Source organism: Lepus europaeus, chromosome 9, assembly GCF_033115175.1.
Source record: "Lepus europaeus isolate LE1 chromosome 9, mLepTim1.pri, whole genome shotgun sequence".
NCBI lineage: Eukaryota > Metazoa > Chordata > Mammalia > Lagomorpha > Leporidae > Lepus > Lepus europaeus.
Window position 1 is genome coordinate 100,961,469 of NC_084835.1, and position 12,546 is coordinate 100,974,014.

At 37.5% G+C, this 12,546-nt stretch overlaps 1 protein-coding gene across 1 annotated transcript in view; it reads left to right on the plus strand.

Annotated features, from left to right (window-relative positions):
- The window catches only part of DCC (DCC netrin 1 receptor), an 824,910-nt gene that overhangs the window by 612,355 nt on the left and 200,009 nt on the right, over positions 1–12,546 (plus strand). The window contains exon 17 of the mRNA XM_062200029.1: positions 3,924–4,034. Coding sequence (XP_062056013.1) covers positions 3,924–4,034 — 111 coding nt within the window. The remainder of the gene's footprint in view (positions 1–3,923; positions 4,035–12,546) is intronic.

The window sequence follows — 12,546 nt, forward strand, 5'->3', positions numbered from 1 at the left end:
CCAGGAAGATGAATATCATGTATTTTCTTTTATTTGTGGAGGTTAGTGTATATATAGAGAGTATTTTAAAAACAAGAATTTATACACTACTTTAATAGGCAATTTGCCATCTGTCCCCCACAAGAATGCTGTAACATGAGAGGTCGTATTTTTACCTTATCACCTTAGGTGTCAAATTAGGATTAGAGATTTCATGTATTTCTGACTTGCGCAGCAAAGCACTGCTCACAGCACTGAATCATGGAATATTCTCAACCTAGATTTCTGAGGGAAATGTCCAGACTGCATCTCTGAAAAGCCAAAAGTTCTGGTTCTGTTTATCATTTCATCCTATATTAACCTAAGTATAGGAAAGGGTCACAGGGCTAATTCTGTTGGAAATGTTTGATACAGAAAGTGTTAACTTTAGAATCCAAACAGTTGGTAAAAGTATTCTAAAAGAGAAATTAAATTTAAAAAAAAAAAAAACATTCCACTGAGTAAAACAGCAGATGATACCGATAGTAAAGCACATCAGTGCAACTAAGTATGAACTTGAATCAGCAAAATAATTGGAAGCAGTTCTGTCGTGGATGGATTTCTCATTCCAAACACATCACCACCTTGTTTACTGGCCGCTCTGTTAGATGCTCAGCACTGAGTGTGCCATTCGATTAGACATTACTTCAAATTTCCTTTAATCATAACATTCTGTATACATATTTAAGTATTTTTGTACTTTAGCTGGAATTTCTAGATGTTTGTGGTGTGAGATTCCACAGCTTAGCCGTATTCTATAATAAAAAGCAGCATCAAGTATTTCTTAAATATGAAATACAATACTTCAAAGAAATTTCCCAGGAAAATGTAGGTCACTAATCTGTACAAAAAGCTAAAACTTCCCTGCAGATGGAATAGAGAGGGCAACATGGAGAGCTGTCCTACTGTGTGTGACTGGAAGGGATACTCATAAATAGCGTGGGCTGGTCACATGACACACCATTGGAGAACCATCTCTGAAACAATAAATGGTCTCTAAGCTGCTTTGTAATGCTCACTTCAAGTTATTAACAAATTTAAATCCCCTTAAAACTGAACTAATGACTCTGATGGACCCTGAACTCAAAATACATGAATCCAAATGCATACAAATGTTTGATGGAATTGCAAATACAATTTATAGTGAGATAGTCTAATGACTATTAAAAAGTGATAGATTTTTTTTTACAAATAATGACTTGACTTACAGTCTAGTGAATAGAACGTAAGATAGGGTAGTCAGAAAGATTTCCACTTATGCATCAAAATATTGCATTAATAAAATGGTGCATCATTCAGGGTTCAACCAGAGACATAGCAGGAGATACATACTAAGAGGTCCATTGAAAGAAACTGGCATATGTGGTTGTGATAACTGGCATGCATTTGCAAAATCCACAGGGAGGCATTAGGAGAGGCATGCTGGAGCTTCCAAACTGAAGTCAGTATCCATGGGCAGAAGAATGTCTGCTCAGTTCTGCTCTTAAGACCTTTTACCTGATGGAATCTGGCCAAGCCAAGTGTCTAAGACAATATCCCTAACTTAGAAATCAATTGAATGTGGACCTGAGTCCTAGCTACAAAATAATTCACAAAAACACTGGTATTAGTGCATGATTGAATACTGGGTATTACAGCCTTTTCAGATGGCACATATAACTAACCCTCACAGATGGTATATCAAATCAGCTGTCATAATAGTCCTATGGACAGAATTGTCTATGCATTTTGAATAAAATTATGTTAAATTTCTCAGGTCAGTATCATTAGCAAATGAAAATCAGTACTAGCCTGATAGAGGGGTGAAAAGGGTCTTAACTTTCAAAAGGAACTCTTTTGCCACCTGGATGGCATTCCATGTTGTTTTTTAACCTAATAATTGCCTTATGTTACCCACTGCTGTGCCCAATCAGTTTCAGTGGATTTTTCACACAATCTTGTATGTGTGTGCATCTACCATGTTCCAGGCACTTTTGTAGACACTAGGGATAGACGATTAAAACACCAGTGATTACAAAGGAAAAACAGCACCATTAACCTTCTCTGTGTGACCACATTCAACTTTCAGTCTATTTTACTAAAATAGAACCTTCTTCAGAGGATAGCACTTTGTGTTACAGATCACTTTATGTGAGTGAATTTACCAGATGATTTCTCTAGTACTGCTACTTATTGAAGACAACTATCCCTTGGAATTACCAAGTCTTTTCTAACCATCACTGAAAATGCCATCTCCTGTTAATAATAAATTATATCATATTTTAGTTCTTCTAAAAAAACTTACATGTTGTGAGCATCATTGCCCCAATAATGTATTTTATTTAGGAATTTGTCTTAGCACCAAAGACTTGTGAAATTACAGATTAATGGAAAAGCCAGAGATTCCATTTTTTTTTTCTTATTCAGAGCTGTTCAGTTCCTTGCAGTTTAAAAGAACTTGGCAGTTCAGCTGAGTTCTGAGTGTCTCAAAAATGTCAGATGTTCCAGATGTTCGTTGACACGTGTATTGGTTCATTTTTTGTGCTGTAACAGGATGCCAGGTTGGGTAATTTATAAACAATAGAAAATATTTTTGCTTTTGATTCTGGTGATGCTTTTCCAAGATCATAGCGCCATTATGTCAAGGTAAAATTCTGTGGAAGAGGTCAGAGCAGGGCACACAAGCAAGCCAGATAGAGGAGAAAACTCAGTCTATCAGGAACCCATTCCTGTGATGACAGCATTAACCCAGTCATGGGTGTGGAGCCCTCATGGTCTGATCTGTTCTTAAAGGCCTCACTCTTTAAAACTTTAACAGTGAAAATTAAATTTCCACATGGATTTTGGAGAGGAAAGCCACACCATAGCAACACATGTTATCCATTTGCAGTAATTCGTTACATTAGAAGGCTACTTTGATATTTGGGTAAGAAGAAAGTTATTTACATATCATACTAGTAATCCAGTAGATCTCTCTATGCTCTCAAAAAAAAAAAAAAAAAAAACCTCAGTGTCAAATTTTCATATTGACTTCCTTCACCTCTCATTGGAAGCTGCTGCAAAACAAAATATAATCAGACTGGCTCCTCGGCTCACTAGGCTAATCCTCCACCTGCGGTGCTGGCATCCCGGGAACTAGTCCCGGTTGGGGCTCCCATTCTGTCCCGTTTACTCCTTCCTCTTCCACTCCAGCTCTCTGCTGTGGCCCGGGATGGCAGTGGAGGATGGCCCAGGTCCTTGGGCCCTGCACCCGTATGGGAGACCAGGAGAAAGCACCTGGCTCCTGGCTTTGGATTGGTGCAGCGCCAGCCATAGCGGCCATTGAGGGGGTGAACCAACAGAAAAAGGAAGACCTCTCTCTCTCTCTCTCTCTCTCTCTCTCTCACTGTCTAACTCTGCCTGTCAAAAAATAAAATAAAATAAAAAACAAAATATAATCAAAAGATGACTTTAAGAGATGAAAGCCCACACTGGGTTTTTGGTTTGGTTTGGTTTTGGTTTGGTTTGGTTTGATTTTGGTTGCACAAGTGCAGCGGCTTTGGATTCTTCTTTCTTATTCTAAAGAAACTGTAATCCCTGACCTTGACTGAATGATGGAGGCATAAACTGTTAGATGGACTATTCCTGATTTATAGTCGGGGCTCGTCTGAACGGGGTGGAAAAATGATCCTTGCTATTTCTGATTATTTTTTCACCGTTCATATTTTATATTTCTGCATCGGCCCTGAAGCTATTTTCAGTGGTACATTTTTATAAACTAGAAATAATACATGAGGTGATCTGAAAAAATAATCTGCTTTCTCTCTGTGATAATCCTGCTTTTTTGGCCAAAATATTAATAATTACCACAGGAATCATAAACAATGCAAATTGTGTCGACTATTGTTAAAAATACTTGTTATTCAGTAACTTTTTTTTCTCCCCAGGACTGGAGAAGGGCAGTCAGTACAGTTTCCAAGTGTCAGCCATGACAGTCAACGGCACTGGACCCCCCTCCAACTGGTATACAGCAGAGACCCCAGAGAATGATCTGGATGGTAAGATCTCTCCCCAGTCAGTCGCAGTCTGGTTTCCATCTTCTCTGTTATCTCAGCTTCAAAGCGCTGCTTTAAAAAGTTGATAAACTACAACTTTGGGGAAAATGTATTGCTTCCATATATTCAGATGTAAAATAAAACTGAAAAAAAAAGATGAATTGCATACATGGTCTGCAATAGTTGCTACTCTTTGAGTAGTGCAGCATTAGTTATGGTTCTTTTAGGAGGTTCCTTTTTTTTCATTGTAATCTGAAATTACATTATTTTCTATTTATGTTTTGTCAATAATTGATCTTAACCAGTTTCTTCACAAAAATTGCTACAGTTGCTGATAGTAACCATGAAATATATTATATAACTTCAACTTCTCTAGCTTTTTTAATGATGCTTCAGCAAGACATCAATATGTAGTTTTTGGCTTGCTGATGACTTAATCATTAATATTTGATTTGACATTTTCTTTATATAAAAGGCAACTTATTTTATCTACTTAACTGGTAGCTGTCTTGAGACATTCATGCATGAGATATTAAGATCCATAATAAATGCATTAATCAGCAATTTAAATATGACCAGAATTTTCAAAATAAGCAGATGAAAAGTTGGTCTAAAAATAAAAATAACAGGGCTGGCACTGTGGCATAGTAGGTAAAGCTGCTGCCTACAGTACTGGCATCCCATGTGGATACCGGTTCGAGTCCCAGCTGCTCCACTTCTGATCCAGCTCCCTGCTATGGCCTGAGGCAGATGAAGACTTCTCTCACTCTCTGCCTCTGCCTCTCTCTATCTCTGCCTTTCAAATAAATAAACAAATATATTTAAAAAAAATAAAAATACGTGGCTAAATATGAAACAAAGTTGAAAAGAAATGAGTAAAGGAAGCAACAGAAAAAAATTTTTATTGTATGGAATTGGAGTTTCAAGTGAAAGAGGTAGAAATTAATGACAATTAAATGCACTTAAAAAGAAGTAAGTTATGATCAACATATTTAAAGCTAAGTGATCAAAACTGGGACCCAAAAATCATATATGCATTGAAAATGTGATTTGGCACAAGATCATTGCCTAAATAATTGATAGTAAAATTGATTTTGTTTTGTATCTAGTGGACTTGAAATTATTCACTTAAAGGATAGGAATTTTTTATTCCTTCCTTTCTCATCTTTATTCTTGATCTACTGCTTCTTCCATTTTCTTCCTCAAGCCTTTCTTCCTTTCTTTGCGCTTGGATTACTCCTTTTCATTCTCCATCTTTCCTTTCTTTTTGTAAATATCTGTCATTCATGATTTTACTATAGCCACAGATTTGACTTTTACTAAAATAATTATGGTGGCAGTAAAATAATCAAAGGATGTTATTTCTGTAATGTTGATAATCACTAGCTGCGATAGCATATTAACTCAAAGGATATTTAGAGAAAATTTGTTAAGCACCAGGCACCATGCTTAACTTTGGGGATGCAGTAATAAATCAGAGAGCTGTGAGTGTAACAAAGAGAGATGGCATTTTAGATGAAGTGATAGGAAATTGTCATTGTTGTAATTCAAACCTGGCTAGATATTTTGAAAACCCTGTGGTCTGCAATAGATAGATGATAGAAAGACACATAGATAAATATAGACCATACAATAGATGAACAGTCATATAGAAAACCTGCATTTAAATTGAGCCCTAAAGGATCAGTAAGAATTAGTAAGGATTATGCAAAAGAGTACATTACAAATTGAGGAATGTTAATGGAAAGTAAGATAAATGTGTATTTGAAGTCAATACAAATAGTGGCACTGTTAGAGGAATAAAAAAAGACCATCAAAGAAAATAAAAATGGCATTTGGTAAGACTTGAGAGATAGGTTCTAAATCTGACATGAACAAATCAAGTATTTTGAATATTATCTTAAGGTCATTAAAGCAATTACTTACTTTATCCTAAGCTATTAAAGGACTTATTTTTAAAAGAATGATTTAATTAGGATTGCATTTTGAAGAGATTTGCCTGGTTGAAGCATGCAAAATGTATTAGAAGTAGGTAGACTTAGGCAATCCAGGTAAAATAATGCTAGAGGTAATACTGGAGTTTACATAAAAGGAGTTTGAGACTTACAGGTGCACTTTTAACTTGTTTTAGGTTATATAATTTACAAAAAATTACACTTGACAAAGTTCATACTCTTTCCAATAGATTAGTGACAATTCATTCAATAAGTACTGAAGGTATATATGAGGAGAATTTTTAAAAAATAATGAAAATGCATATTATGATAAAACTATGCATGGATTTCAGGTTTTGTTTTTTTTTTTTTTTTTTCATGACCAAATAAACTTGTCATTCATTTTCCACAAACTTTCCAAGTTTGGCCATGTATACCAGGTGTTATCATACAAACTAGGAGTAAAGGAAAAGATGAATAAAGTACCTACCTTCAAGGAATATTGAGTATTGAGAGAATGATAAATAGTAATATATGCTCAAAAGAAGTATAAAACATGTTAGGTGGAATAGCAAGGCTCAGGAAGTACCATTTTATAACGGAGGTTGAACAGGTCTTTTTAAATGGTTAAATAAGGGCCCAGACTTCAAGGAAGTGAGGAGCAGCCATGTGAATAGGTCAGACCAGCACCCTCACAGCACTATGAACATTAAGAGCAGACATCCTGAGACCACCCATTTGATGATAAAGTGAAAAAGGAGCCCAGCGAGGTGAGCCTACAGCTTTGAGGATATGATATGCCTTACGTAAATATCAAAAGGATGGTTATGATTTGCCATGCAGAGATTTTTTCATATTTTACCTGAGAATTAAGTGTTTGTGGATATTTGTTTTATCCTCTTATCTAATATTATGAGCGTGTGTTACCTACTTTACTTTAAAAAGAGTAACTTAAGCTAAGGAAATGTAACTTGCTGAAGTCAGTTAGTGACTGTGCATCTGGAATTCAGGACTCGGTTTGGTCAGTGGCATCCAGTGCAGGAGATCAGAGCAGAACTCCAGGAATCATAGAACTGACCTGGTAACAATAAAGACCGTGATTCAAGACAAATGATTCTAAGAAATGAGGTCATATCACTTACTCAAACCCAGGGGACTGTATCTCTTACTGGAAGGAGTAAAAATAAATGGAGCAGAGGTGCTGAAGTTCCCATAAAGTATCCAGAATGAATGGGACTTTGCTTAACTAATGTGCTCTTTCTCCTGTCTCTGAATGAGTCACAGTCTAAGTGAAATCAAAATATAAAATCCAGCTTCTCAGATGCTACAAAACTTCCACTTAACTCCATGCCTTTCATATCCATGTGTGCTGAATGTATTAATATATTGAGCTGTTCTAAGTCAAGGATCTCTGTGGCATGCTCATGAGAGTCCTAATAAATGCCTGATTGGCTTTGTTTGAACTTTTCCATGGTCTTGGATTAATAATATCGCTCTTCCACATGCACCATTCTTCTTTGTTTTTTCCTTATGTGGGTACCGATGCAGTTATTAGGAAATATAATTAAGAACCTAGAATGTACGGAGTCATGGGAAGCACAGCACAAACACAAAAATGATAACAGCTCATGGAGGCGTAGGCAGATTGGGGCTGCTATATTGGAAAAGACTTCACAAAAACAAAAAGTATTTAAGCTAGAGATTTCAGAGAAAAGGGATTCTGACCATTAGGTGGACAGAGAAGGGTGTGCGAAACAGCATGTAGACATTCTCCCAAAAGAAATCCTTTAGGCAAAGTCATCTCTGCGACTATTTGATCAAAATGTATACTCATCGAAATACTCCTGTTAAAATTTGATTATCTTAACACATCTGAAGTATTGCCACTTTTTTCATTCTTCCACTTCTTCATCTGGAAGTTCATTGTTAAGAAAATTTTCGTCTTTTCCCATTCATATACACATTGGGATGGGCATTTGGCACGGTAGTTAAGATGCTGCTTGGTACCCCTACACCCTGCCCTTGAGTCCTGTCCTGGTATCTATTTCCAGCTTCCTAGTAATGTACACCTGGAACCTGGCAGGTGATGGCTCAAGTAGTTGGATCTCTGCCACCCATGTGGAAGACATGGATTGAATTCAGGATTCCTGGCTTCAGCCTGGCTCAAAGCCAAATGTAGCTAGCAGCTGGGGATTGAGCAAACCCAAGATTTCAATCTCTCTGTGTCTGCCTCTATGTCTTTCATTCTGCATTTGAAATATATAAATGAATAAAAATTAAAAGATACACCCATTAGTAATCTGAAAACAAGGCAAATGAAAGGGGAGGTATTCTTTGCTGTTGCCAAGAAGTTTGTGCTGTAAGGGAACTTCATCATTAGTATTCCCTGGGTATAATGTGTTGGGAAACATTTGCTCCTTGCCTCACAATTTCTTGGTGAACCCGGAAGAGTGAACTACTCATTACTCTGTAACTCCAAACTCTGCAAGTCAGTTAACAAGAAGCATCACTATTTGTACATTGTTAAAGGCAACATTCTCTCTCCTCTGTGACTTTAGTTTCTCTTGCCTTTTCTTATTGGCTTAAACAATGTGAAGATGAACAGTAACTTGGAAAAATACTCCAATTCCTTATGGATTGCCCTTTTAATTAGGATGTTTTGTTAAAGTAATTATAAAGCCAAACCACCTTGTTTGTTCAGAGTTCCCTGGAAAGCATGCTGCTATTACTGACAGCTGGGAAGTTTTAAAATATTTATTTTCAGCCTCAAAATTTCAGCTTAAAAAAAACCAAGATCATTAAAATTCCCCAAGGTTCTTATGTAAATGTCTTGAATAAGGAAATGAGAGAATTTGCGATGAAGTTCAGCAAGGTATCCCTCTTGGAAATTGAGCTTGGGGATCTATTTTTGCTACCAGTGTTTTATTCAGTGAGCAGGTGGAAATTTTCATACACAGTCAATAATAATGTGGTTTTTGTCCCAACTGTTGAGGAGCAGTTTTTTTTTTCTTACTATTTGTTGAACTTTTTACCTAGTTTAGAGTTAATCTTATGTATGTAATCTTAGCTGAAAATAGATCTTGGGCCATCACCGCAGCTCAATAGGCTAATCCTCCACCTGCAGCGCCTGCACCCCAGGGTTCTAGTCCCTGTCGGGGCATCAGATTCTGTCCCGGCTGCCCCTCTTCCAGGCCAGCTCTCTGCTGTGGTCCGGGAGTGCAGTGGAGGATGGCCCAGGTGCTTGGGCCCTGCACCCCATGGGAGACCAGGAGAAGCACCTGGCTCCTGGCTTCAGGTCAGCACGGTGCGCCAGCCGCGGCGGCCATTAGGGGGTGAACCAACGGCAAAGGAAGACCTCTCTCTCTGTCTCTCTCTCACTGTCCACTCTGTCAAAAAAAAAAAAAAGAAAAAGAAAATAGATCTTAGTAAAAAATAAGGTTGGGAATAGAGGGAGGAGGAAGAAGGGTGGGAGTGTGAGTAGGAGGGCAGGTACGATGGGATGAATTGCTGTGTTCCTAAAGTTGTGTTTATGAAATGCATGAAGTTTGCATTCCTTAAATAGAAGGTTTCTGGGGAAAAATAAAATTAAACCTCTAACTTAAAGTGGAGAGATTTAGCTTGCAAAAGTCAGCAATAGAGAGCCTTCAGCAAGGGCAACAGTGATTCAGCTGGACAAAACAGTGAGTCTTAGAACCAGCTCTTACGTCCTGTGTCCAGGAAATAAGTAATTAGCCCTGTAACCTTGACCTGGTGATGATAAGGTTCCTTTTTGCTTGAGAACTGAAGTACAAACACTTTTGTGATTTTACACCTGCATAATATATGAAATTCATTGAGTACAAGTATTTGAGAGGTAATGCATTATAATTTACTTTCTGAATAATGATACTGTGCAAGTTGTTGAAGCCACGAGAAAGACGGGACACTGCATATTAAAACAGTCCTGTTAGGATAAAAGAGGAATGAAGAGCAGGAATGAGTAGTGGTAGTCTGAATAATATTCTCCCAAATCTGCAAATGTTTTACCTGACATGGCAGAAGAGACACTCCAGATGTGATTAAGTTAGGAGCCTGCAATAGGAAGATGACCCTGGGTTGTCTGGGTGAACCCAGTGTTGTTGCAAAGGTCCTTTTATGAAGGAGGCAGGAGGACAAGTCAAAGAAATATGACAACAAGCCCAGGATGGAGGGATACAGGAGCATGACATAGGGAGATGGCAGCCTTAAGAAGCCTGAAAGGCCACATTATTCCCTTGAGCTTTGAACAGGAGCACACCCCTGCTGACTGCTTGATTTTAGCTCATATCATGAGATACTGGATTTCTGGCCTCTAGAAATGTAAAGAAAAAAAGTCTGTTTTGTTTTAAGTCACTAAGCTTGTGGTGATTTAAGCTACTAAGTATAATAGCAAGAGGAAAACAATACAATTAACAGAACAAAAAAAGTGACAGATACACTAAAATAAAAATCTGTGGAAAATAAGGTAAATCTCTCTAATTTTTTGTTTAATTTTGATTTCATATTTACCTCATTTTGAGACCGAAATATATAAAAACATTGATGTTGAGTACTGGGCCGGAAGCAGAAAAGTAGATCAAGAAAAGGGAAAAATAATAGAATATGAAATCCAAAAGATTACTTGAATTATTATTTTTATGATAAAAGGCAGCATTTAAAGTACATTTCAAAATGGAAACAGGCCGTTATGGAAGTAGGACTTATGCACTAATGGGGCTACTGTTTGGGAAAGTGAATTCTTGAATTCAATACAAGAATGCAAACTCTTTAAGCAGGTCAGACTTGCAAGAGACATGAAGACGTTTTAATGAATGTTTCAGTGACATCTGTCACCACTATCACCTGGAGATGGGCCCAGCAATCAGCCCTGTCCTGGTGATGTATGACCCACTGCTAGGGTAGCGCCTTTGCTAGACTCTTCTTCATTGTACTTCAGGTTCTCCTTCCCTTTGACAGTCCTGCATTGAGAGCTATCAGAATCTGTGTTGTCCTGAATTGCAGCCCTCCAAACCACAGTTAATGTTAGTTTACATCTTATTCTTTCTGAGTTTGAACCAATTGACAGAAATTAGAGGCTTGACATCTGAAATTGTGCAGTCCTAAGCTTAAAGAAGGTTTAATATGTGCAAGAGTTGGAGGTACATAGCATATTCTGTGCTGGTAGATGTACATAAGATATATTAAAAGAAACAGGCTAAAACCCCAAATTTTCTCTACTTCAGATGCAGATAAATACCATATCATACATTCATATTCAGTAAAATATTACTCTTTTAAAAATTAAATGTTTTCTAAATTGTTGGAGAAAATAAGAATATATAAAAGTACAGATAGTAAGATGCAGAAAAAAGGAACTAGAGAGGAAATCTGCAATGATATCTAAATGAGAGGTGAATTTAACATTTTGAAGGGACTTTTTTTAGGTTTTATTAAAAATAAAAGTTGACAATATGAAATTTGGGCAACAGGAAAGGCATTAAATTGTATCTGGGTAAAAATTGTCAATGTGGGATAAAGAGTGGGGCTTACCCAAAGAGCAAAGAATTCTTCCTGGCAATTTAATTTGATGTTAGTGGTATGAACAAAGCTGTATAGGTGGCATACCATAAAGTAGAATTTCTCTCACATTGGCTTTTGATGGGAGTTTATAGGGTCTTTTTTTTTTTTTTTTTTGACAGGCAGAGTTAGAGAGAGACAGAGAGAAAAGTCTTCCTTCCATTGGTTCACACTGCCCCCCCCCCCCGCCCCAAAATGGCCACTACGGCCGGCACGCTGTGCCAATCCAAAGCCAGGAGCCAGGTGCTTCCTCCTGGTCTCCCATGGGGTGCAGGGCCCAAGCACTTGGGCCATCCTCCACTGTACTCCCGGGCCACAGCAGAGAGCTGGACTGGAAGAGGAGCAACCGGAACAGAACCGGCGCCCTCAAAGGGTCTTGTGATACACTGTGCTGCTAACTGACTGCTGGGTTGTGTATTTAGATGAGTTGGTATTACAGCTATTTCACTACAAAATTAAAGAAACCAGCCCCTTATTATCTTTCAAATGGATTTCATCTTACACATAAGACTGCAGCAGACAATGATAAAACTGATTTTTGGAAGCAATTTACAGTCTGCTTCAATTCTTGATCAAGTGTTTGTTCAGAATCTCAGAGCTCCATTGTACAAAGGGTGGCATGGATTAGACTTAGATAAATATTCAAAGATATTTTGAGTTCTTTCCTTGGTGTTTACAAGTTTTTAATATGCTCATGAAATATTTTATACCTTGATAACCTGCTTGATGTCTTTCTAAAATAGGGTGGAAGGGATAAAGTAAAATCTAGAGTCTTAATGACTGAGATTAAATATTACTGCCCTCACTATGTAAACCTGGACAAGTGTCTTCCCTAAGCCTCAAGGATTCTCATCTAAAAATGGTATCATAACAGCATCTATCTCATTGTATCCTTGTGAGATTAAATATCATAATGGCCTGTAAGAACCCAGTAGTGTGTTGTGGCTCATTTTGATGTATGATTTCAGACTTCAACTACAGTTCTTTTTGACAGTTATATAAAATCC